The sequence below is a fragment of the Drosophila ananassae genome, chromosome 2R, assembly GCF_017639315.1.
Source record: "Drosophila ananassae strain 14024-0371.13 chromosome 2R, ASM1763931v2, whole genome shotgun sequence".
NCBI lineage: Eukaryota > Metazoa > Arthropoda > Insecta > Diptera > Drosophilidae > Drosophila > Drosophila ananassae.
In genome coordinates, this window is record NC_057928.1 from 25,556,724 (window position 1) to 25,582,702 (window position 25,979).

Consider the following 25,979-nt stretch of genomic DNA (forward strand, 5'->3'; position numbering starts at 1 on the left):
AACTCTTACATCGTACATCAGACGTGCCTAATTGGTTTCTGTGAGTTAAATATTTGTGAAAGTCATAAAAGTCAAAGAAAGTCGCCTGAGAAGTCGTGTCAAACAATCCAAAGTCGTTCTAATAAACATAAAAGCATTTTATTCCTCGGAGTTTGTGGCTTAGAAAAGTCCGGAGTTTTTTTCCGCTAAGGATTACGAATCCGAGGTACCTCGGAGTATGATTTGAATATTGTACATACTGTATAGAAGCTCATATTTTATGCAGGCTCTCCTGACAATCTGAGGTGTGACCCTTTAACCAATTTCCCTGTTTGTATTCAAATGCGAAACCATTTGTCTAACATCCTTGTGGCGCCTCCCCTGAATCTAGGCGATAACACAGAGGGTATGCCGCACCCCCTCTGTAGACGGCTTTTAAAAGGCCCCGGCCTGAGCCCATCCCCAGCCCCTTCTCCAGCTCAGGGGCGATGATAATGATGATAAACCCTCCGACATTAAACAATGGGCGGGCCGACGCGCCGACGAGCCGACGGGCGAGTGGCTGTCTGATTTTTACTGCCGCCTCGTCGACCACAAGTAGCTTGACACTTTCATAAACGTAACAGTGCGATAATGATTACGGCCCAGCCATTGCCAAAGCCGAAGCCACCCACCCACCTCTCGACCACTCACCCACTCAACGACACCACCCACAATTGTACCGTTAGATGGAAAGCGGGCAACATACGGCGTTGAAAAGCGGCGATAAATATGGCAGCCAGGATGGTTTGGCTGCCAGGATGATGCCAGGATACCAGGCCACCAGGATACCACCACGACTGATGTGTTTGTATTGTGTGTGGGAGTCGGTCGGTATCTGTAGTTGTGTTTGTGTGCGTGTTACCGCATTTAACCGCGTGAACTGCGCGCCCTGAGCTGATAACGGTAATTGCCACAAGCTGGAACACCGGCATTGGCATGTGGCATGCGGCACAAGGCCTGACGCGGCAGGAGGCATGGGGTGTGAGGGGCATGAAACCAGACGGACAAGGACTCGCCGGACGGATACGGACACGGAGACGGACACGTACAGCAAGCAACTGCATTAGCTGAGAACTGAGAGCTCACGGCTCCTGTCTGTTTGTTCATCGTAAAAGGTGCAATTTTGAGTGGAAAGTAAAGTTCAAATCGAGTTGAGAAAATTAAATTAAAAAAAAATAGTCTTCGAGTGGCCGAAGATGGGATACCCTTGCCCTTCAATGCTGGAGGGCAAGAATAATAACTAAGAAGTATTGATATGTATGACCTAAAAATAAATCTTTGATAAGTCCAAAGATAGGTGGTTTAGTGGAATATCTTAAAATAAAATTTAAACTCAAAAATTAACAGACACATTTTCAAATCACTTAAAGCCTTAGAGTCAGACTTAATCTGGTCTTTAATGAAATTTAAATAGAATTAAAATATTCGGAATACTTACATCGTAATTCTCGGGCAAACCAGGCGGGCCCGGTGGTCCCGGCGGACCCACGACCCCGGGCATACCGTCGACGCCTGGCTCGCCCTTCTGCCCCTGGGCACCTTCCTGCCCCCGGGCGCCCCTAGCTCCGGGCACTCCGGTGGCTCCCTGGTTGCGTCCAAGCCATGACGAGCGAGCGAGGGGAAGAGAACGTCGCCGGGAGCGACAGAGAAATAAATCACATTAGTGGGCGTGCATATAACGTGTTTTGGGTCCTTAGTGCTACAAAGTTCTACATGGTCTACGGTCTACGAACTACAGACTACAGAGTACGGTTTCAAGGAGGTTCTGAGCTTGGGACTCTAACTGGCTGCGGCTGAGGTCGATTTACATAATCGTTGCGTTTTAGTCCGGGCTCATTAATCTACGTGGTGGCATGTGGTTCGGTATCGGGCGGTTTTCGGGGGGCCTCTGGGCCCAGGGCTGGGGCTTAGGCTGGGGCTAGCATTCCAATACCGACATGGATGGGCACACAAAAAATGTGTCTCCCGATGTTCTTAATCTTATGCAAAATGGTCACGCTGTGAGCCATTTGCGTGCCATGTTCTTGTAGCTCTGTGTAGCTGTTGCTTATCGTCGTCTTTTAAATTAATTGCTATTAGTTAAGGGATTAGCAGTGGGGCAACAAAGTTGTCGCAAGAATTTCCGGTATGCGCGCCAGCCTGCCATTATTCACCGCGCTACCAAAGGCTTGAGGAATGGGCTCTAATGGGGGAGTGGGGTTTCAGGACTCTGCGGAGGGTCAGCGGAATACTTTCGAGATCCTGCACTCGAAAAATGAATCACTCAGTAATTTGTAATCTATTTGTAGCTGGTTTTGGGGCTAATGCTTCGGCAGGCCATATCTAAGATGTGGGGCTTCTGTGAGTAAATTATAATAGAATTACAGAGCTTTATAGGCTTTGGATGAAGAGGATTTTATTTCTCTAGGTGCATATTTTTGGGTCGAAGCCTGGCATTTTCCCGTAGCACTTAGCCTCCGGCAATGGACCGCAGAATGTCCGGCATACCGCTTTCCTTTTGATGTATTGCATAGCATTGAAGAGGCTGCGTTCCACAGGTTGCTGGAGTGGTGGCCGAAAAAAAAAACGTATTTTAAAAAGGAGGACAGCCGGAGAGGGAAATCCAAAATTGAATGGAAAATGTCTGCCATGTTTGGCCTGCTTTCGCTTTCGCTTTTTTGAATAATTCCAAGAGCAATGGACGTCTCTGCATGTTCGGTTGGCTCCTCAAAGTTTTCGGCTCTGCAGCGTGATAAGCACTTGAGAGCGAGGAGCCGGAGTGGGAGGAGCTTGTAACATTGTGGACTTTTGCCTTTGACCCGCAAGAAAAACAGGGGGCGTGAGGCGAGGAGCAGAGCACACATGGCTTGAAGTAAATGGCAAGTACATAGTCAAGTGTAGTTCACAGACACACACAGCGTCATACATATCCTTTTGTGTATCCAGAGTGAACTCTTATGGTTGCCAAAGACGTTCCCAGTTGATGAGATAATATAACGAGTAGCACCCGGAGAGTGGATAAGTGTTTAAGCGTGAGCTGGCACATAAAGAAATTTTCGTTATTATTCCTTCTCTATGTGGGGAGTGGGTGTGTGCGTTAACGTTTTTTCCATTTCCGGTTACACGCACACCCGCCACACACTCGCACTGGCTCACACACACACTGCACTGTGCAAATTATGATGTTTGACAGAGGAAAACATGCAGGATCCCCAGATCCCTCGGCCATCTTCCATCTCCCATCTACCATCCACCATCAGGACTGGCACTCACTCACTCTCGAAGATTAGACGATGTGTGTAATGAAATTGAAAATGTGTTAGATTCATGTCAAATATTGCCTTTTAGCCAACCCGTTGTAAGTTGGAAATGCCGTACACACAGAGATAGCATAAGCCCCTGAGGAGCGGACGGAAAAAAAACAAGAAGGAAGATTAGCCGCCTGAAATGGTCCTGCGAATCAGTTAAAATCCAGGCGACTGTGTCCTGAAACATTCACCAGACCCTATTCTGTACTATATACTATACTATAGTGTAATGTCCTCCCGGGGGAATTGATACTTACGGTGTGACCAGGGGTTCCGGGCTTTCCGTCCTTGCCATCCTTGCCGGGCACTCCACGCAGCGTCTCCCGCAACGACTCGTTGTCCTTGATGGCCTCTAGGATATCAGACGCATTACATGTACACTCGCCAGTGTATTTCTGCGAAGGATAAAAACGAAGCGGAACTTAGCACCTCGCCAAGGATCCAGGGATCATATAACCAGGACACATCATTATGCCGGGCAATTTCGCGTTGCCCGCCACAACGGCAGGGAGAAAAAATGTATTTGAGCAATAATCGTTGAAATTCGAACCCGAGATTGTAGGAATCTTTCGGGTGGATAGGAGGAAGTAGAAAGTCAATGTGTCATTTAATATTTTAAGAATTAAAATTATTTAAAAAAAACAACTTTTTTTCTCCGTGCAACTGCCACTGGCGGAATAGCTTTCATAATGCAACACTTACAGCCCCCGCACTCGTTGTCTCCACGAAGGGCGGATAGACGGCCGGCTCCCCTTTGGGCCCGGGCGGACCCGGCGGTCCCGGAGGACCCCGTATACTGTCCCCCTTGGGCCCCCGCTCTCCCTTCTCGCCCTTGATGCCGCGGTACGCTGCAAAAGAAAAGCAAAGCCATCGCATTAGCATGAGGCTACGGCACTGGGCCCGGATTCCGGTGGCACTTACGTCTCTCGTGCGTGTACTGCGTCTGTCCCGGGGGCTGCATGCCACTGGCGTCGTAGGGGTCTGTCGCCTGCGAAATGGAAATTGAAAACTCATTAAGCCGAGAGTGCAAAGTGGTGTTGCGAAGCATCGATAGACTGAAAGGTCCTGGCGGAGGATCAGTCCACCAGGAGTGTCAGGAACTTATTACTAAATATAAATATTTAATTATGCCGAGTGCAGCCACAATGTTGACCAGGATCCCCATTTGTTGGCCATTTCAAGAGCCCTGTCAACAATGGCCGTGGCAAAACAATGGCCCTCCAAGTCCTTGGCGGCCATTTGAACGCTTTTCCATTTGCATTTTATCAATTATTTATAATTATCACTGAACTAACCTCGAGGCTTGTACTCCAATCGATATTCGAAAAATCGAATTCTGTTGAATCTTCAAAATTAATATCCTTGGGATCAAAATAAAGATGAAAAGTAAGAACGGAAGAACGGGTTGAAAATAAAAAGATGGAAGAAAATCAATTTTGAAACAAACATACCTCTCCAGATCCTTCGAATGGCGAATCCTCATCCTTTGAAAGGGGATATAAATAATAAATATAATGCCAAAATATAAACTCAAAAAGGGGCAAAGCAAGAAACTTAATAAAGCTAGAACACAATAAGCCTAAAGTATTTATTATTCTCCTCATGGCCAATTTAATAAAAGAAATACGATTATCACCTCTCCCCACTGGCGACGTAGAATTTCATTTTGAATTTGCATCCTTAAGCCAGGCAGCTTATCCTTTCGAGCTCCGAAGCCCCAAATATGACTTCGCTGTCCTCGGATTAAAAATGCATAATCGTATTAAAGTACCTGATTACATGTTATTCGCAGCATTAGCAGTCTCAATAATTGAACGCAAATCCTATGCAAATATTGCCTCGCTTATGCAGATGAAATGCAATTTTAATGTAATTTATCAGTAAGATGATTGCTGGCTAGGCTCTGCTCTTCATTCGACTGACTATTCATTAATTAATTTAAATCCGAGCCAATGCATTTCACTCTGCGGATTTTAATGTGGTGACAATGTCGATGTGGGTATTGTGGATGTGGACATGGATGTGGATATGGACTTACCGGCGTTGTGGGGGCAGCCGATGCCTTTGGGGGCGGCTGGCATGTGTAGTTTATGGCGTCGGGATTACCATAGACATTGATTTTTTCTAAAAAGCCCTGCGTTAAATATTTACATTTGTGTTAGGAAGTATACAATTGCGCCCCACAATGCCAGCAGAATAATTTTCGAAACGCTCTCCACAGCCCCCACGCAAATACATAATAAATCAATCAATTTGCGGGGATTTTATATATTTTCAAATACATGCTTCATATATGAGTTGGCTCCGATCGGAGCCCCGATAGTGCAACTCCCCGACCTGCCCCGTTCGTAATTGCTGCAAATCGAAATTTATTATTGATGTTAATTTGCAACAGTCAGAGTCACAGCCACTGGCGCTGCCACTGCCCCTGCAGCCCGTATTACTAATGTGCCGTGGTTTCGGATTTAGAATTACAATTAAGCATGCATATTTCACATTAGCCCAGAAGGGACTGTGGCAAGTCGAACTGCTAACCGCAGATACTAACAGGATGGTAGCTGGGAACTGGGAACTGGGACTATCAAGACAATGAACCGCAAACACAATGCACACAGGGCAGGTCCTCGTCCTGCAGACTTACTTCCACAGATAGAGACACAAATGCTCACTGCACATTCGCCATAAACTCTGACCCGGCAAATAAAAATGGCAGCAAACACTCAGGCCCAGGACTCAGGTCTCGGGACTCCTAGCCGACTAATCCCCCGTAATGGTAGTCCTCCTTCTGCTGCAGCTCCTACTCCTGCTTCCTCTGTTGCTTCTGTGAATGATAGTACTGGCCGAGGAGCTTTTATCCTGCCGCTCAGTTAAAAAAGTTTTGTCTGAGACGCTAACTCGTTGAATTTCGGGTTAAAAGCGTGCTGCCAAGGCCCACAATAGCTTAATATTCGAGCCAAGCCTGGCACAGCGACACAATCGAGATTCTGGTTTCTGGATCCTTGGTTTATGGCGAAGAAATACATATATATAGAAACAATCGCGATTGCCTTAATCTAGCAAGAGAGCTATAGACTAGAGTCCTTTGATTTCCAGAATTTAAATTCTTTCCAAAAGAAAACTGAAATAAACTTTGGTATCTTTTGGTTTGAACATCTTTTTAAACAGAACTCGAGTGCTCTCGAGAAGAATGAATTGTTCCAAGTTCGTGTTAAAACTTCAACTTCCTGCGCATAAACGACAGCAAACTTTGGCGGCAGGACAAAGGACAACTGGAGGGGGCAAGCAGATAGGGGCTGTAACACACACGTGCCCCATCAATAGACATTGAAGTGAGCATTGTTCCCATGTAGCTTGTTGCTGTTGTGCCATTTCGAGTGCGGATATTAAAGTTTTCGCCTTTGTTTCTGGCCCGCTTTGTTTTGGCTTGGATTTCTGTGTTGGCTTTGGTTTTGTTTCAAGAAACTATGCGATCCGGCGAAAATCACTGGCCGGAGAGCCCAAGCATGAAAGCAATGTCCGTGTTTGTGTCCGGCTCCGTGTCCGTTCGTGCTCGCGTCCGTGTGGCCCAGTTACGGACACGAGGAGAGCACGTGCTTTGCGGCACAACCGCATAAACATACACGGGAGTGTGCAACAAAATTAGCAGCAAGGAAATTCACTTGAAGCGGAAATTAAGCAGCAGGAAGTGGCGTTTTTGGGCTGGCGACCGCGCCGCAAAAGTCGCCATTTTGGGGCGTGCCCGGCATTCTCCGCGGCGAGGTGGATTGACAGCGGAGGCCATTCCGGGGGAACTCATTTTCTATAATGCATTCTCAGAGACAGAATTTTCAATGAAGCCGAGTCCCCTTTTCGTGGAAATAATTACTGTACCAGCTCTGGCCATTTTATTAACTGTACATTTGCTTATCCGAGTAGAAGCCGGGGAAAAAGAGAAACTATCTCGGCATCGCAAAAAGGACTTAACCTCGATGGCAATGAAAACCCTTTTCGGACCGCATTCGAGCACGACAGAAATTCAGAGCGATGAACTGATAAAAGGACATCAAAGCCGGATTCCTGCGCAATATTGTGCACGACAACGAGCAGAAGAGAGGCAAGTAAACAGGTGCAGAGAGAGAAATAAATAAGAGAAGAATAAGGACGAAAACAGGGTATCATAAAGTAAACTCCTTTCTTTTCTGCCGCTGACTCGTACTCTCATTGGGGGCTAAACCCAATGTTAAGTGACCTGTTTCGAACTTCTAGCTTGTTCTCCCAGTGTCTGCTGGGATTTGGGGACTTCTGGCCGGCACTCCCCCTCACTGCCGACCCGTGACAGAGGGTCAAGCGCAGACAAAGGCCGCTTTAAATAACGAAAAGCCGGCCGCAGGCGGAGACACATTTCAGTGGCGGAGGCTCCGCAGAGGATCCAGGCGGAATATGATATAATTTACAGGTGAGCGTTTAGCCCAACTTGGAGGAGGGGCGTAGGAGGCGGGCGGGGATAAGGAGCAGGTCGTCTCAGCTGCAGCAGGTCGGTCAAGTGCCACAGTGCCATGAGCAATTAACTGGGCCGAGTGTGCCTGTTTGTGTGTGCAGCACATATGTTGTTTTGTGCATTTGTTGTTTGTTCTGGGCCGCACATAATTAAGGCCAGAAATGAACTGAAATGCGAAAGAAGCGGAGCAAGGACACAGCGTTTCACCCGGCGGGAGGGGGCAGGGCGATATTTGTGCAGCGGCGAGGCATTCATTGCCTAGCAATGAGTCCTGCTGTATCCTCAGCCTGACAAGGGTCTACCCGAACCTGGCCCCTCCTCGGCCCGCCCGGTGGCGAGTGCGTATTGAAAATAAAGCAAATAATACGCAAATCGTTGACCCTTTTCCATTTTTACTGGCCCGAAAGGTAGACTCCTCAGCAATGCCAGACACGTTTCAGTTGCGGGCGGCGGGAGTGGCAGGAAAAAAGGACTCCGAGCCGGAGCTGCCACTGCTATTGGCCACAGAGGCTATCTGGCAATTTGTCAAAAATGTGTCAATAATGGAGATCGATTGGGGGCTCTTACAAATTAACCGAAAATGGAATCGCATCCATAGGGCGAACAAAAGGACACGAATGTCTGACAAGTTGAAATAAATCAATTGCCAGGACACAACTCTCAAACGAACGAAAGTATTCTGTACTCTAGTTGGCTTTGCTACCTCGAAACACTTCAAAAATTACAAGTTTTTTGTTTGGAACCTTGGGAAGGATAATGCATCCGCTAGGCAAGCAAGCCATCAGCTGCATGAGCGACACCTTCAATCAGCGCATCTGGCGCATCCAGTCGTTTCTAAAAATGTTCGTCCAGAGGGATAGTCCTGTGGATATCACCGAAAACGAATCCGACTACTACATCTTTTGCTGCGGCCTGCCGGTCACGAATATAAAGGAGGCGGCCGAGTTCATACTCTCCACCCTAGAGGACATGCCCGAGGACCTCGACCGGTTGGGGAAGATGATCCGCGAGCAGGTGATCTCGTCCCCGAGCGAGGTCTGGCACTCTGAGGCAAGGCAAGGCTACTACTCTCGGACAGTCGAGGACCTGAAGCAGCTGGGCAGCGAGATTCTGGTGCTGCGGAAGCTGTGCCAGCAGCTGATCGGTCGCCGGAACTGGATCATCCAGCGGCGGGTCGAGTGCCCCCAGGACCCACTGCGGGCCGAGGCCTTTCGCACCCTGCTCCGCACCTTCGACTGCCAGGCCTTCGATCACCTGCGCGAGTCCATGCGATCCCTGCTGACCTTCATGCTGAAGCTCTACCACGTCTCGGTGAATCGGGGCCTGGACTCAACCGATCCCCAGCTGGCCGAGATGAAGCCCGCTAAGCTCTGCGACAGTGGCCCAAAATAAAAACAAATTTTAAAGTCTGGTCCGCCAACTCCCCCTGTGTGCATCGAGAGTTAAATTCTTAATTAAGCACAAATATTTAATAAGCGGAATTTACGGCGTGCAGCATCAAAACAAAGGGAAGCTTTAGGCATTAAGATTATCATAAACTTGTTAAACTGCGCTCCTCGGGGTATGCTCGACTGGGGGTGCTCCACAGTCCTAAACATGTACTTTATTGGGCCCTCCCGAGGTAATGGCTCAAAATTGGGAACGGAATTTGCTTTTATTTCCACTCGCAAGTACAGAGCATTAGGGAATTCACTAAACTTTCCGGCGTGGTTATTATTTTTACGTCCCTTTGCAGTTCGTCCTGCCTGCCACTGCCAGGACACGGGCGGAAACGGATGTACGTATTTACATCTCGCTCTGGCACACTCCTTATTTGCTTTGGGTGTGTGTTGGTGTATCTGTGTGACGGAGTAGCTCTGCATTCGCTTTCGCTGCACCCTCACACTCCCCCGCCCGCTCCAAAAGTATAAACTGGCGGAAAAGTTATGCCCAAGTTAATAGATAATTAACCATGCAAATTGGCGCGCAACAGTTTACAGATACGGATATCATCCGCGTGGTCCTCGTCATCTCCAGGATCTTTGGCAGCGTCATCGTTTCCCAGTCGCTCTGTCACCGATGACATGCGTAAGCACTTTGACTGCCACCGACTACCTGTGCCATCTCCGACACTGAGAGAAAATGACTCAATCATTGCTAATCAAGTAGGTTTCTGAAGGCAAAAAATGATTATATAAGAAAACTACTTTAAAATCAGAAGCTTGAACTAAAATGTCAAATAGCAAAAAGTATAATGAATGGAATAATAATTCCGAGGTCTCATAAACAACTAGTCATATAAAATTCTAGAAATTCCACTCTTTTTTCAGACTTACTATATTAGATGGAAATGTATTCTCTCCGTGCATTTGTGGCACCTGGCAGGTGGCAAGTGACAGAGGCAGAGGCAATGCCAGTGCCAGTGTCTGGGCCTGGAACTGGCGTGCGTTCAAGTACAAAAGAATTAACTCTAATTACTTTGTAATGTTGATTAAGCCTGTTAGAGCGCATTAAATATGTAAACGACGTTTTGACATTTTCAGCATATTTGCGAGGGAGCTGGTTCCAAGTCGCGATATGTGAAGTGGGTGCCTCACTTTCTGGCAAATATAATTGGCCGGAATTTGACTTCAATTAGCTACCCACAGAAACGGGCTAAAAATTGAATTTCAATTCATTCTCAAGGTACTTCCATGGCCCACAACTGCCCGAATTTAAATTCAGCTTTATGGCCAAACGGTCGACCGTCGACAGTCGACGGCAAACAAATGCCAATTCCGAGCCGAGCCGCCACCGACCTGGCCAAGGTAGGGTCGGTTCATAGCATAGTTTCTAAATCACTTTCTGACAGCCGTTTCGGCCCTCAGAGCTACCAAAAAAAAAACGAAAAAAAAGAGAAGGAAAGGAAAATACTGGAAAGCAACAGCAACGCCAGGATAACAATCGCAACGTCAAAAAGTTGCGCACTTTTTGTAATTTTATTTTATTTCCGTTTAAATGCGTGCCACACCCACACAACCCACCCACTCGCAGCGCCTCCCAGGCTGTGCCACGCCCACTTCCTATCCCACTTTTCACTTTTGCGGATGAAGTGGGTTGTGGATTGGAGCGATTTTAAAGCTAAATTATAGCAACATAAATTTTTACGGCCCCCGATTTCAAGAAGAGCCGGTGCCCAGGTGCCCAGGTGCAGGACTTAATTCTCTTTACTCTGCACTTGACTCCACCGCCGTAGGTCCTTTTTCACATTTTATTTTGACACTTGGCGGCCGTTTCACATTTTATTTGATGCCCATTTTCATTTTGGACCGCTTTCTGTTTTTGTTTCTGCATATAATCAGAATAAATTACTTTGCACATTTTGCGGCACATAAATTATTTAAGACGTAGTCGCATCAAAGCCGAGCCAAGCACATGACACAGGATATACAGAGAGCACGGCACACACACGCAATACCCCTTCCAGGATGTGTACGAATGTCCTGTGCTGCACAGAGGCCGTGTGCAGCGGGCTGGGGCGACTATCCAAATAGTAGCCGAGGCTCACAAATGAAAACATAAACTAAAACTAAAACGGAGGCCGGATCAGGACGTAAAGGCAACCAGAGGGGATGGAATGGGGCAGAGAAAGGATCTGGGGACCAAAAAAACAATGAGACGGCAAATGCCAACCGCATAGTGACAGATTTTTTTTAATTTTGCTAAAAACCTACGACTAATTCTCAAACGAGCTGACACAAATCTCGAAAAGTTTTTGCGCCAGCCCGTCCGTCCGTCTGTCTCTCAGTCTCCTTCAGTGCCTATCTGGCTACATATATATAATCTGGCTGAAAAGTATATCTGTATCCACTGAGGGAAAAAGGGTCTAAGAGTATATCCTGTAGCTACTTGTTATGCAGCTACAATTAGTCATGGACGAGTGGGAAAACGCCTCGAAAAAATGATTCAAATCTCAGTTTTATGTAGTTTGGTTCTGTCAGTGTCTCTGGCCCGGGGAGAGGCTGCTCCTGTGTTGGTTTAGACAGTTTCCAAAACCCCAAGCAAACAGACTGTGACAACGTTGCGTATACGCAGCGTAAGCCTTCTCCTGGGACATCAGATGGTGGCAACTATTTGGCACTCGAGATACACTCTTAGGAGTGTAGGGCTAGAAAAGGTAGATCTAGTAAGTGCTAGCAATATACTTCAGTCCCAGAACTCACTTCAATACTTGTGCCCTTTTTCACCCACCCCTCAGTTTATATTCCTTTCGACAAACCGCAATGCAAGCCCCAAAAATCCCCAATAGACTGCTGGTCTCGGCTACAAAGGACTCGAAGGGAAGTGAACAAGTCGGCGAGCTGCGAAGTCTGATCCTGGAACTGATGAAGCCCCGAACGGCCCAGCTGAACGAGATCCTCCTGACCCGAATGGTGCCCGCCACGCGGGACGAGTACGACGAGGTCGTAGTGGACTGGTGGCCCGACTACGAGTTGTTCTCGAATACCCACGCCATTACTGACATGAATGTAAGTAGTAGTGGATATCTTGGCGAGATTCTATCTCTGGTTCTATAGGGCATCCTGGTCTATACGAAGAGAGCCCTCCAAGGAATGCCAGAAGACCTTAAAGCTATTGCCGAGAAGTTCGACTACGCCTACTTCGCCTCAAAAACCAAGACCCAGAAGGGCAAGAAGTACTACCTGGTGGCAGATCTTATCCAGGACATGACCGACTTTGTGACGAATTTTGGTCGCCTCTGCACCCACGTCATTGAGGAGCGAAGGCGCATCTACGACCAGGCCAGCGAGACCCTCGACACGTCCGACAGGATCAAGGTGAAGATCTTCGACGAGAAGAGCTTCGTACGCCTCCAGACGCGACTCACGAGCCTGAGGAACTTTGTGCAGGACTTCTGCGCACTCTTTGAGATCCCCTTGAAGGTGCCAGAAGAGTCCAGAGACGAACCTTTCGATAAGCTAGCCAGCCTCCAGAAACCATTAAAAAGGAAATCCAAAGCCACAGCCAAAGCCAAGGCCCAACGTTAAGCTCCTCCGATCAGGAAGTCAGCCCGTCGTCCTCTTTTCCCAAGGCGTTACTTCATTGTGCTTTTACCGATGCTGATATACAGATACATTTTCTACACGTTAGGCTACAGATACAGATGCGGATTCACGGCTCCTGCTCCTGCTCGGGCCGTAATAAAGAGTTCGCCTCCAGTGTATTGGAGTATCTGGGAAAGCTTTTTATGCTTCAAAGTCAATATATAGTGTGCCATGTACAGAGCGCACAGTTTTAAAACGGTAAGTATGCCTTTCAGTTACGTGGTCGTGTGTGGTGACACACTTACCCCCCTTTCCCTCCGGCCGGTGGGGGCTGTGGGGGTGGCCCAGCCTTCCTGCCCTCCCATCTTCTCGCCCCCCTAGCTTCCCTCCACCCTCCACCCACGGCCCCTTGTCAATGGGCTGTTAGTTGCTCCGAGCAGAGACGCCATTCAAGCGGAAATGCAGCACCGAAAGCCGTCTGTGAACTACACTGGGAGAAAAGCAGGGACTAAGAATTAGATAAGAATAAATAAAATGAAGAAGAATAAAAAAATTAAGGAAGAATATGCTATTAACTCGGCAAGTATTAAGGTTTTAAAATCTTGTATTTTTAGTTTTTATTGTCCAAGACTACCAAGTCTGGTATATGATATTTAAGAAATAGGAAACATGATATTTAAGACTGTCTTTAGGCTAGTACTCTGAAATTTCTCTCTCTGTACAAGACCAACGGGCACACGGCAACGAAAAAAGAGCCAGAACAAGGGCCAGAGGCAGAAACCTCCATGTGAAGTGTGTCATCAGTTTAAGGTTTTTGTGGGCAGCACTCACACATCCATGCACTTGCAAACACACACACACGCAGATACACCCACACTCGCACACACCCAAGCACACTGATGTACAGGACAACGATATGGAGCTCCACTCACGAGACCAAGCCAGCCCGTATTTTCATAATAAACAAATGGGTTGTATGGTTGGTTGGCTTAACTTTCGGGTTTGCCAGCAAGTCGCAGATAGCAGATATGCGAGACAGCCCAGCCCCCGTAGCAGCTCCGCATCGTATTTGTTAGCACAAATCAGTGCTATTTATATTGCGGCAGTGGAAAGGTATACATCCTGCCATCCTGTCATCCCGCCATCCTCCATCCTCCCCATAACCAGGTCCTGACTCCATGCTGCTCCCTTTGGGGCATCCAAGTGCGTGGCGGTTGTCAACACGCTGGCATCTGCAGGGTTCAAATGCATCCAATTTGCACACCAGCGGGATAGTACCGTTTACTTCGATGCCAGTGCACGGAAAAAATGAGGTTCTTATAAATATTTTACCCATTCGCGCCCTGGGAGGAGTCGAAGGACTTGTACCCTAACCGATCTACCACAAATACTCAAGATATAGTGACTTCTTCGGAAGAGTTCGCCTTGAAATAGGCAGGCAATGATAAGATATTCTTTCGAGATACTATCTCATTTTTCTCCCAGTGCCCTTATCTGCCAGATGCAACTTCCCGCTGCAGGTTGTCAATGCAACAAGTTTGGCAAAAAGGCGAAACTTTGTTTTGCCTATCTGGCTGTCGAAGCCGCAGAAGTCAGTTGCTGGCGAAAAGTTGCCTTTCGACTTTCGGGGCGGTATCTATGCCATCAAATTGGAACTACCATGAGGCAGCAGTGGGCGGCAGGAGGGGCACAAACAAAGGCAACTCCAACTTCTGGCGCAGCGCAATAATAAATTTATTATGGACGCTTGGCGGGGCGTGTCGACATCGTCATCGACTTCCAAGGAGGAGTCGCCTCCCACACATCCCACCCTGTTCTATGGCTCCGATTGGTGCGTGCAACATTCCCCCTGCCCCGGTCCCCCCCTCTGCCCGATAACTCACAGTTATAGTGGCATGCTGCGCTTTAATAAAATATTATCATAAACGTAACGGAAGCTAGTTTTTCATATGCTTATATTCCCAGGCCCAGCCCGGCCCGTGGAAGAGCTCTCTCAAAATATCCGTATCCGTATCCGTGTGCCAGCTCCTTGCTCCTGCTGCTTGGCAGGCGATAGCATGGGGTATAATATGTTTTCATAAATCAAATGCACGGAGAGGCAAGTCGTTCAATATTTAATGTTTTGCCTTTCGGAATTTATACACATCAGGAATGTTGGGGATTAGATTTGAAATTTTCAGGGAATAGAGCTCTGGAAGTACACAGTTTGGATAGCAGGACTCTCCTATTTCGTTGAGATTGTTACTCGGCAATTTCAGGTATTTCTGTTTATAGGAAAAATGCTGCACTTCCTGGATGCAGAAGGAAGAATAGTTCTAGGGGCTTTCTGGCCCCATTTTTCGTTGCTCTATCGAAGGATACCATTCCCTGTCATCTACGACCTCATTAATTAGAATTGCGCAGTAAACAAATGGGAGACAGACAGCGGGAATCGGAAAGGACTCATAAATGTCCGACTATTGACGGCAGTGGCCCGCCAGACTAAATGCATTAACTATAATTGGCTTTCGACTAATTTCGCTTTCGGGTAATTAGGCACTAATGAAACCTAATAGACCTGCCACGCAAGCCACATGTCCCGACCCGCCGGAGTTGGTAACAAGAATGGGAATCTGTCAGTAAGCCAACTTCGCCTTCGCCTCTGCCTCTGCCTCCTCCTGTGTCCTGCCAGTGGATAACCGCCTCGTATTAGGCAAGGACAAATTGCCTGTCAATCTACGTGTAATTTTTATAAATTTCCAATTGTGCGGCTGGCGTGGCTTTCGCTCCCCGTTTTCTCCACTTAGCCAGCCAGCTCTGCCTGCCCCCTTTTCCCGATTTAGCTTCTGGTCGTAATTAACAGCGCCAAGGAAACTAGAAAAGCAGCGAAAACAACCTCGCCAAGCTTTTGTAATGTAAGCCATCGCTAATGAACCCATCGCCTTGCTGCACAGTGGGTGGTTGTGGGTAGTTAGTGGAGGGCGTCAGGTGAGACAGGTGGAACGACAGCCCATGCAGAAATGGCTTTATTAACAGCCAGACTGCGCCTCGCCACTCGCTCCACTGTTTTTAGGATTTTATTGCTAAACTTTGTTTCTTTGGCTGTTGTGCTCGTTTTCCTTTTCGCGTTTACCACACACACATTTGGCAGTACACTGGGAAAAATATGGAATATATAGTACACTAGAACAACACCATTATCCATAAATGTCTAGTCCTACTAAACTGTATGCCTTCTGGGGGGACACCTCAATTCCAAACTCAATCATTACTTCTCCCAGTGTCCGAGTCGATGAAAATAAATGGAAAAATAAAGCCAAAGCGTCGACTTTGTTTCCATATCGAAGTCAGCCCGTTAACGCTTGTCGACATTCAGCGGACCCCGCTCTCCCAGGCGACACTTTGAATGTTTTAAATGGTTTTTTATTGCCCCGCCCGGCCTCGCCCCACCTGGCCAGTGTCCTGGCTAGTATCCTTGTTGGCGCCCTCGTCCTGCTTCGCTGCTGCATAAAATTAGTTTAATCACTGTTTTCAGAGACCGGGAGGGTCAGGTGAGCGCCAGCCAAGCCCATAAGTAAGCGTAAATAATGTCAAAGCAGTGCAACTACAGGGGAATATAGGGAAGGCTCCGTGTCGGGATTGAGGGGCGTGAGGAGCAAGGAGCAGGGAGGCGTGAGGGGCGTGCCGGACGGGTGTCAATAGAAACATTAACTGGGCGGGCTGACAAAATTAGCACAACAATTATGCAGGTATTAGTCGAAGTTGCCTCGTATTGGGGGTCCGCGATTGGCGGGTCCTTGAAGGCGAAGAGAATGCGAGGAAAAATAAAAGGACAAAAGGGGAAGTTTTGCTCTTTTTTTTGCATTGTTTCTTTACCTCGAATCGTATATATTTGAATGGTTAATTAAATGGAACTATACTACAAATACTCTAAAATATTTCCATTCATAAATAAAGAATCCAATTCCCAAGAACTCGGAAATGGCAAATACCTTGTGGTTGGTAGAGTTTCTTCAAGGCCTAAACCAAACTAAACTGAAATGCGGCTTTGTGTCTCCTTAATTAAATTAATTATGCTAAAGAAATGTTTCCTAAGAAATTTGAACTCAAGTCGGATGTTTTCCTCTACAATTTATAGACTCCTCCCATTACCTTGATTGGAGAATACTTTTCAAATACTTCTTCCACCTCTAAAAAGCAAACACCAAAAGGCCATTAAGCGACTCTTGATGGAATATCATCCAACACTTTGGATGGGAAAACAACAGCCCCGGCACCTGGACGGGATGTAAAAACAGACATTGCGTATACGCCGCGTGGACTCCCGAAAAGCCACAAAACTAAAAACCCAGCTCGTTACAAACACTCCGGCCGGAGTCCAGACCCATGTCAGGTTTATCAATTTATCTTGTGAGCGAGCGCCGGCAACAAAATGCTTATAATGTGCTCTAATAATTGCAATGGCTTTTTATTTATATCTGCACAGCAGTAGCGCCAGTCCTCACCTGCGGGCCACACCGGGCAAGGGCTAAGGGCTAAGGGCGGCAGGTGTCCCGGCCCAGGACGAAATGTGCTGTTGTCATGAAACATTTGTCACAATAAACTTTATTTGTTTTCGCATAGTGCAGGGAATGTAGGCACTCGAAGAAATTGCAGAGAATACCTATTGGTGAAATGGACTCTCGTAGTATTAGGTAGTTGCAATTTCTTCCAGTGCACCTGGGCATGCTTTATTTGCTCTTTCCTTGCGGCGACTGCTCGCATGTTTGCCGGTGTGTGTTTAAAAGTTTTCCAACTTGTTGTGGGTGCTCTGTGTGTTTGTTGTGTGCGTGCTGGACGGGCATAAGCCGCGATAGAGCCGACACCCCTGACCTCCTCCAGGAGGACCTCCGTCCTGGCTGGTCAGTGGCGAGGGAATCCCAGCCCACAGCGGTGACATTTGTTTGTGTTTAAAGGGGCGGATGTGAAGCATTCAGCATTACCCATTAACCATTACCCATTGCCCGCTTTATAGTGTAGCAGAAACGTAAAGTGAGGCAGACACGTGTTGATTATGATTATAATTAATTGGAGAGTTCTTTTGCTTTTAATTAGTCTGAAATGCCATTCCGAATACGGAGGATTACTTGTTGCGGTCGGGAGTGGGTTACCATACCTGAATCCTAGCTGCCACACGCTCCGCGCCGTTGTACCGGTTGGGATTGAACCAGCCCTTCGTGGAGCCCGTGACAAGGACGATGCCGAGCAGGAAGAACAGGATCAGGGCGGTAATCACGAGCTTGGCACGCGTCGATATAACCATTGCCATTTTGTACGATATTTACACGTCTTCCGACCGATGCCGACGCCGATGCGAATTACAACACTTTCCACGGAAAGCACTACGGAAAAATCAACGCGGAAAACGAACGAAAATACGACGGGCGACGACGAACCGAATGGCCTGGAAGAAAATGCATAAATTGGAATATTAATTAGTTGGAGGGGTCTGTGGTTTGGAGTTTGGAGGACTCTCGCACTCCCACACAAATGGTTTTGGTTTTGGTTTCGATTCTGGTTCGGTTTCTGTTTCTATTTCTATTCCGATTCCCATTTCCATTTCGATTTGCGATGTGCGAGTGAGTGTATTTGACCCGCCTGGACTTTGGCTTAGGGATATTGGCGATGCCTAATGGCTTTTGTGGCCAAGTATTAACCTTGTGAACTCCCCCCCATCCTGACGCGTCGCAGCCAGATGTTTGGCCAGAAGGAAGGAAGGTGCTTGCCTCGCCCTTCCTTGCCTTGCCATGCCTTGGCTGGCTTTCCTGCCTTGCCACAAAGCGTTTTTGTACACATGCCACAAGCACTCCGGACCTCACACACACGCCCCTTAACAGGCACTCAAGCCAGGACCTCACGCTCGCTTCCTGTAAACGCTACAAATGTAATACGTTTTATTTAATTCTGTTTCTCGTTTTTTTTTCCGCCTCCCTCCCATTCGCTTGTCAGCATTTTCTCACTGATTTGCGGCGCCGAGGGTGGCGGCTGAAAAATATGGCCAGCACGAGGACGTGTGGAAAGGGCGCGTTGACACCCTGTAAAGACCGCTTTTAATGCACCCCATCTCGCCCGGCCTGGCCCGGCCCGGTGGAGGTGGAGGTGGACTTTCTGCTAAAAAGTTAAGCTGCCAACAAGTTTATTTGGCCAAAAAATATTGAATTATAGCCACGTCAGAGGCAGCTCTGAAATTGGTCACATGTTGGCAAGATGTCTTGTTAGAAAAACTCAGACTCCTTGTCGCCTTTTTGCTTTTTTGGCAACCGCATAAAGGCATAAGCCGAATGTTTTGCAGCGTCCTTGGAGGGGGAGGAGCAAGGATCGCAAGGAGCGAAAGTGAAATAAAAATAAAAATAAAATGAGACCCACAACTTTGGCAACCTACATAATTGCGGCAAAAGTTGGCCGAAACAGACACACGCATACTGTACAGTGTAGCCTGCCTACTCACAACAGGGGCTGCTCACAAAAGTATGCTACTACGACGCATAATTACGATAATCGTGTAAGTCTAGAGCCGCCTCCCCGGCTCACCTTAAGTCTTTAACACCCCGACCACGCCCCTGCACCCGGTAGAACGCCCTTTTTTGGGTGAAAAGCCAACCAGTTATTGAGCGAGGAGTCGGCGAAGGCGGCGTAACACAAACTTTTTGGTTAGCGCGCCCCGAAAAGTGGAAGCCAAGCCGAAAAGAAACTTTTTTATGCCAAGTCAAGCGACCGGCCACATCTCCACACCCATCCCTCTGTCACCCCCGGCCCATGTCCCTTTGAGTCCGGAGGAGGAATCCTCCCAAAGGACACCCCTGGCATTCTTCACGCGGCATTAAAATTCTGCCGCCTTCGACTGCAGGCCGTCGGAGGCCTTCGGAGTTAAAGCTTAAAGTTGACGCTGACGCGGTTCAAGTTCTCTAATGAAATTACCTGCTCCTTGGATCCCCGACTCATGGCTCATGGCTCCTGGGCCGGCAAAAAATGGAGAGGATGGTGCTGCGATAAGGAGGATCTCCTCTCCATATCTCCTCTCCAAATTAAGTACACAAAAATGAGTAACGACTTCTGAAGTTGTCATGGCAGCCGAAAAGTTAAATCCGGCCGAGGAAAAGTTTTAAAAGGATGAAATAGTTGTGTCGGTGATGGGGAAACCCTTTCGGACATTAGCGCCTAATGAAGATAATGGCTCGACATATTTAAAAAAGGGTTTCAGCCGGAAACCAGCCAGCCCAGTTAGTTCTGCCAACTCATCTCGTGCGTGCGTTTTAGGATACCGAGTTTGACGTGTAATTTTTAATAAGCACCGTCTTCCGCACAAAGTTTCCTTTGTCTGCACTTATCTGTGACAAGGTCGGAAAGGATATGGGTATGGGAGTGAGAGTGAGAGTGGGTTCTGAAACGGAATGGAAATACACCCGTACATGTGTCACACATGAATCCCTGAGACGGGGGCGGAGTAGAAAACAAAACGTCACTGGAAGAAATGTCTAATGTCTAACCCCGGGGCGGGGACTTTTGTGAGCGTTTGATCGATAAGCCCGACAGCTCCTCCGGCTTCCTCAGAGACCCTCTGAATGTGGGCCATACTATATGATTCCACAGATGGTAATAAGGACGCGTGTTCCCAATGATTAAAACGCGCTCCTGGAAGCTCTGCTTAATTAATAACAAACCAAATAATCGGCATGGGTGGGGACTGGGGCTGGAGCTGGGCGGTTCTATCAGCTCGTATAATTAAAGTCAAAAATTTGCATAATTTATGTTTATTGGTAACGCCCCATTGGTTGGGGCTTCAGCCGCTCTCGGGGGCAGTCATAAAATTACAAAATAATCATAGTTCGTCGTCATCAAAGACGTTTCCGTTCAGTTCGCATTTTTGTAAGGGTTTTATGTGTTAACCAGAAATCAGAGCTCTGAACTCTGAACTCGGATGGGGTTCATCATAAAATGGCGCCGAATATGTACGACTTTAACGACCTGCCGCTCCAGACGTAATAAAAAATCCATTTATGGGCATAAATACAAAAGCTATGGCCGTACATGGGTTTCACTGCCGTCCTTCGGGCAGAAATAAACTCGATGTATGCTTATTGGGGAGGCAGATCTATCGTTTCATTATGGAAATTAATGCTCTTATATATTCAAAGCTATTATGAAGGAACTATACTCGATAAATTTTGACTAAAAATTACTTGGGAGAACCGAGAACATATTTTAGCAGAGAAAACAATTTAAACTCCCGATAAAAAACAAAAGCGTTTGTTTCTGTTTCGCCAACATGTAGCATATTGACCGAGTGCGAACTAACCAAACAATGCACACTGGTCAATTCTGAATGAGTCCTGGACAAGGACGAAAACTAATTTGCAACACAATCAAGTGGGTGAGGTCGTAGTCGGGTGAAGGAGGGCGGCTCAGATCCGAATATGTAAATAAACATTTCAAATTGAATTTCGGAATTGTGTCGGCGTAATGGGTTCTAATATTGCATTATGATGATAAATTGATAAATTTACAAATCAAAATTGCGTATTATTCTAGCGCTGAGGGGAGCGGGGAAGTGAAAGTCAAAGTTGCAAACAACAGCCAAACATGGCATGAATATTTATGATCACTTACGAAATGCAAGCAAAGTTTGTTTTGTAATTGAAATTTTAAATGTTCTGTGCTTCATGGAAACAATTAGGTGCAGGTACAGGCCAAATGGCCAAGGACTTTAAGGCCAGCATCTCCGAGTCCTGTCTAGTCTGTGGGCCGTCTTTGTGAAGGGTTGACTCTCGCTTTATCCCAAAAAACAGGGCTTTTGTGCTCGCGCCCATTAACAGCCAGCCCAAATGGGAGCGCAGCCAGCGTTTTTATTTAATAAATAAAACGTATTTCCCTTAGCCTCTCGGCCATATGCGAAGAACCCGGCAAGACAAAAGGCGGGCGGCGGTTGGTGAGTGCCGGGGGGAGCGACAGCCCACAATATTATAAATGTATATATATATACCACAACACACATACGAATATTACGCATACGCCCTGTGCTGCTTTAATATGCATATGCAGAGGCGCAAAGTGGGAATGCGAGAAGTGAAAAGTGGGGAATTGGGAAATGGAAAGCGAGAGCGGGAAAAGCGGGAAAGCCGGGAGCTCTGGCTGCGGCTTGTAGGGGGCGGGGGATGGGCGAAAAAACAGTTTTCGCTGGCGCTTTAATGAGTTTGCCATTGATTTAGGCTCGCCAGCAACAAGGCACCCAGCCAATCCACGAGGTCCTGCACACATGTCCTGAGTGCCAGGATTTTGACCCGGCCTAGCCTGTCATAATTTATGCGCCCGCCTGATGCCCAACCATTTGTGTGCGAGTGCCAGTCCTGACGTTTCTGATATTTACCTCTAGGCCGATCGCACTTCGGATTCACTCCTCACTTTAAATTATGCTACAATTTGTGTTTTATTTACTTAATGTTGTACGCGCGAAAATATTTAATATGTTGACGAAAATCACAGATAATTTAATTGCAAACACTTTGCCTTATTTATAGGTATATGGGTCTTGCCTTAAATTAATTGCAACTGCGAACTATGTGTGGCGTATTTTTGTCAGACTCATTTGTAATTACAAATGACAGCACTCGGTCTCGTTTCCAATTATGTGTGTACTTTTTTATTGTTCGAACGGCAGTCACTGTTCACTGTGTTTCTTAGCTTTGACGTCGTGCTGTGCCATTAATTCACTTTTTCACACCGCATGCACTCCGGCATTGTGCAATTGATTGATTTCCGATTGAACAGGCTCGGTGCAGGCCAGAAGGCCAGCAGGAACAGCAGGAGCCTCCCGTTTGAAAGTCGCCGGCACCGCGGACCACAACTGACAACAAATATCACTCAACAACTAGTAAGAACAGGGATTAAAAGTAATTGCTGATTACGAGTACTTCGAGTACACAGTCTAGCTCGGGATATTCGTTCACGATATGTGCGTCTCAATGATATGATCGATTGCCAGGAGGTATGGTGCCAGATATAGGGGGGAACACTCTGGTGGCAGTTGTGGACTTTCGATTCAGTCAGGATGAGTTCAGCGGTCGAATTTTGAAACGCTTGCGCGGCCTCTCCTTCATCTTTGCTCGCATAATTGAATTTTAATTGACTCGATTCCCGTGAAGGATATACCTCGGTCTCGGCCAGCACTCTTAGCGGGGCATATATTTCATTTGGCCAAATAAATCACTTTCATTCTTTGCGGCTAAGCCAGCACACGAGCTCCATTTGCAGTTGTTTTTTTGGGAGCCGTAGTATCCGTAGTATCCGTGGCAGCTAGAGCAGCAGCTGCCACCGCACTCACGACACCCGACACGCAGGACGAAGACGAACGGAGCAAGGACGAAGGCGAAGTCGCAGTCGAAGTCGATGGCGATGACGAGGACCGAGGACCGCACGGAGGCAACAACAAATTCATCTTAGCCCCGACCCGGTGCCGGTCTGAACTGTTGGAAAACGCGAACGCAACTGAAAGGTAAACGCTCCCGCCGCCCAAGGAGGCCCATCAAATCACGGCAATCTGTTCGTGCCACAGACAACACAAACGGCCGAGTGGCAGCGAGTGTCGCTCCGGCTCGGCTGCTGAATGACTCGAGTGCTGAATGAACTCAAAGGGGCCAAAGGCCACCTTTCAGTGGAGCGGCGCTCAGTTAGAACGATTTGAGTTCTGGTTCTCACTCGAGCTCCGCTTTTGAGCTTCTATTTCGAGAGTGTTGCTTTGAGTGAGAACTAAGGGTGCTAAGGGTTGAAGTTTTCCACCGCCAGATGGCCTTTTGGCGCCACTCGAGTGGTGGAAAGCTCTCCCTCATAAGCAGACCTCTCTGAGTGGAAATACACACAGAAAAACATCAAAGGAATACGATTAACCTCTTGGATTCTTTTATGGGTTTCCGATTTTTTCGATTTCCAAACTCTTAACAGGTTCAAATGCCTAATTTCCCATCCCCGCTGTAATAAAATGCCACTTCAATTATTTCTTGGGCAACAAAACAAGTGCTCTGAAGTGCGTTTCGAAAATTATTCCACTGATGAAAAATATTACTTAATAAGATCAAAAAGGTAGACGGGAACTGGCCGCCGAAGAACTTACCTCGAACTTGCCGCCGATGGTGGGGCCCGCCTGGCCTATGTACAAAGTGGAGGCCGAGTCGAAGACCAGCTCGATGGGCTCCTTGGTGACCATAGTGGTGTTCCGCAGCTCACAGTCGTAGTAGAAGCCCACCCGGTCGCTGAGCACGTGGAGGCCGATCGAGTTCCACTTGTCCGGGACATGAGCCACGCTGAAGCTGGCCAGCTTGCGGCTGATCTTCTGGTCGGCCTGCGTGTAGACCAGCGACACGTTGTAGCTGTTCTTGACCAAGGGGGACAGGTGGACGCCCAGCTGGACGACCTGGTCCCCGGGGTCCACCACGCTGAACAGGTAGCCGCCCTTCAGCGAGCTCTGCCGGAAAGTGATCAGAATGGTGAACTCGTAGAGTTTCTCCGGCAGGACCATGCGGTACGTCGACTTCACGTCCGCCGTCTGGAGGAACCGGAAGGCAGGGAACCCGTCCTCCGCTTCCGCGAACTCGATGCCCGAAAACTGGTTGTTATTCATGATGTCCGTCAGTGTGTATTCGGCCAAAGCATCTAAAAACAAATCAAAATGTGAGTGTTTTTCAAAATGTTTGGCAAAGGGCACCCAAATGTGTGCTACACTTCTTGGCCACCAATCGCCATTTTTATCAAAGCCTCGAAGTATGCAATAATTTCTAGCGACAAGGGGTAATTAGGGTTTCTTAGCTTTTATAAGAGTTAGCTTATTGCAAAAAAAATTATAATTTTGCAGATATAATGAATGATATTTATTGCTTTTCGTGAGAATGTTGAAAAAATATTCTTTGAAATTTAAGGAACTCTTTACCGTATAATTCACGTCCTTTATCTGTCTTAGCATTATTTTTTCTGACTTTGTTAGTACAAATTAATTATGTTATCGACTGTCAAGATAGGGGAATACACTACCTTTTATGGACTGGCCATTCAGTAGGGAGCCGAAGACCAGGGCCGGCAGAGTCCCGGCCAGTCCCAGGACCAGAAAGAGCCAATGCATCTTCGTCTGAGCCGGAATGCTGAAAAGAGCACAGATAAAAATTTGTTAACAACTTCCGCTTCAGTTTGAAGTATAAGTGATTGAAGAGCCACTTTTATTTCAATCCGAAATCAATCCACACAGGTGGCCCTCCCGAAATTATGGCCAGAGCATGTGCGTGAAAACAAACCAACCGCAGACACTTTATTTCCCGCCAGCCGCAATTATTGGCACGGGGATTGGTAACACGAGTTTGCACACTTGGCTCGATGGCCGGAATCATATGCAGACGGTTTGGGCCAACTCTGCCTTCGGCCGACTGAATTTTGTAATTGCAACCTCGCGGCAACCGCAAGCCCTGTTCCCAGCCCATCCATCGCCCACACCCAAAAGACACTCGCAGCTCATTGAGAAGCCACACAACCACTTTGCGGTTGGTCTTCTTTTGGCTCAGAATATATTCGGCTTCAAAGAGGAGGGAGTCTAGAAGTCTGTGCGTCATTCGGGGGAGTTGGATCGATTGAAGAGATTGCCAAATAATGGTAATTATGCCGTGCTTTAATCACAATTTTTCCGTCTCTACAAATATTGTTTACAAAGCAAGGGACACACCTATAATCGAGTGTAGCCCACAAAAGATTAAAACTACTTTGTTTATGGGGGCACTGTGTCGCTGCCGGGTCAGAGATCAATGTGAATCATTATCCCAAAAATACAAACTTTGTCAATAAATCACTCAGAGATCAGCTGCTACTTGTTGGGTAATTGTCTGTGGCCAAGGGCAGCTGATAAACCCATTCTGTTTCGGCCATGTGTGGCATAATCTAACACAATTAATGGGCGCCAACTCCCAGATACAAAGACAGCTCCCGATACAGATACAGATACTGTCGGGAACTGGGCCGCTGACCTCAAATTGTCAGTGGACAGAGGCCGGCAATTAATATTTATCAAGCGGGGCTTACAGCAAGAAATGAGTGAGCTGGTCTTGGGTCTGGCATGCAAATTATTCCCAATTGTGAGCTTTAAGTGAAAGTGTTTTCTTGTCTCAATTAGCCCACTGACAGCTCCCCCAAAACACTTCCAAG

The 25,979-nt window shown here is 47.3% G+C and overlaps 2 protein-coding genes across 20 annotated transcripts in view; one reads left to right on the forward strand and one right to left on the reverse strand.

Annotated features, from left to right (window-relative positions):
- The window catches only part of LOC6507630 (collagen alpha-1(XVIII) chain), a 48,303-nt gene that overhangs the window by 13,322 nt on the left and 9,002 nt on the right, over positions 1–25,979 (reverse strand). For 12 of the 19 annotated variants that reach the window (XM_044714809.1, XM_044714808.1, XM_032453818.2 and 9 more), the window contains 9 exons: positions 24,825–24,931; positions 23,911–24,449; positions 5,347–5,442; positions 4,760–4,792; positions 4,604–4,669; positions 4,230–4,296; positions 4,011–4,156; positions 3,566–3,703; positions 1,460–1,606 (listed from right to left, as the gene is read on the reverse strand). In XM_044714809.1, coding sequence (XP_044570744.1) covers positions 1,460–1,606; positions 3,566–3,703; positions 4,011–4,156; positions 4,230–4,296; positions 4,604–4,669; positions 4,760–4,792; positions 5,347–5,442; positions 23,911–24,449; positions 24,825–24,912 — 1,320 coding nt within the window. In that variant the 5' untranslated portion in view covers positions 24,913–24,931. Of the gene's footprint in view, positions 1–1,459; positions 1,607–3,565; positions 3,704–4,010; positions 4,157–4,229; positions 4,297–4,603; positions 4,670–4,759; positions 4,793–5,346; positions 5,443–17,922; positions 18,211–22,170; positions 23,312–23,910; positions 24,450–24,824; positions 24,932–25,979 lie in introns of those variants that run through there. The other 7 variants (XM_014909883.2, XM_001955998.3, XM_032453830.1 and 4 more) reach the window with 4 other exon arrangements.
- LOC6507430 lies at positions 11,942–12,984 on the forward strand. The gene is made up of 2 exons (XM_001955999.4): positions 11,942–12,272; positions 12,321–12,984. Exons 1-2 carry the CDS (start codon positions 12,027–12,029, stop codon positions 12,789–12,791), a joined length of 717 nt encoding a protein of 238 aa, XP_001956035.1. The 5' UTR covers positions 11,942–12,026; the 3' UTR covers positions 12,792–12,984.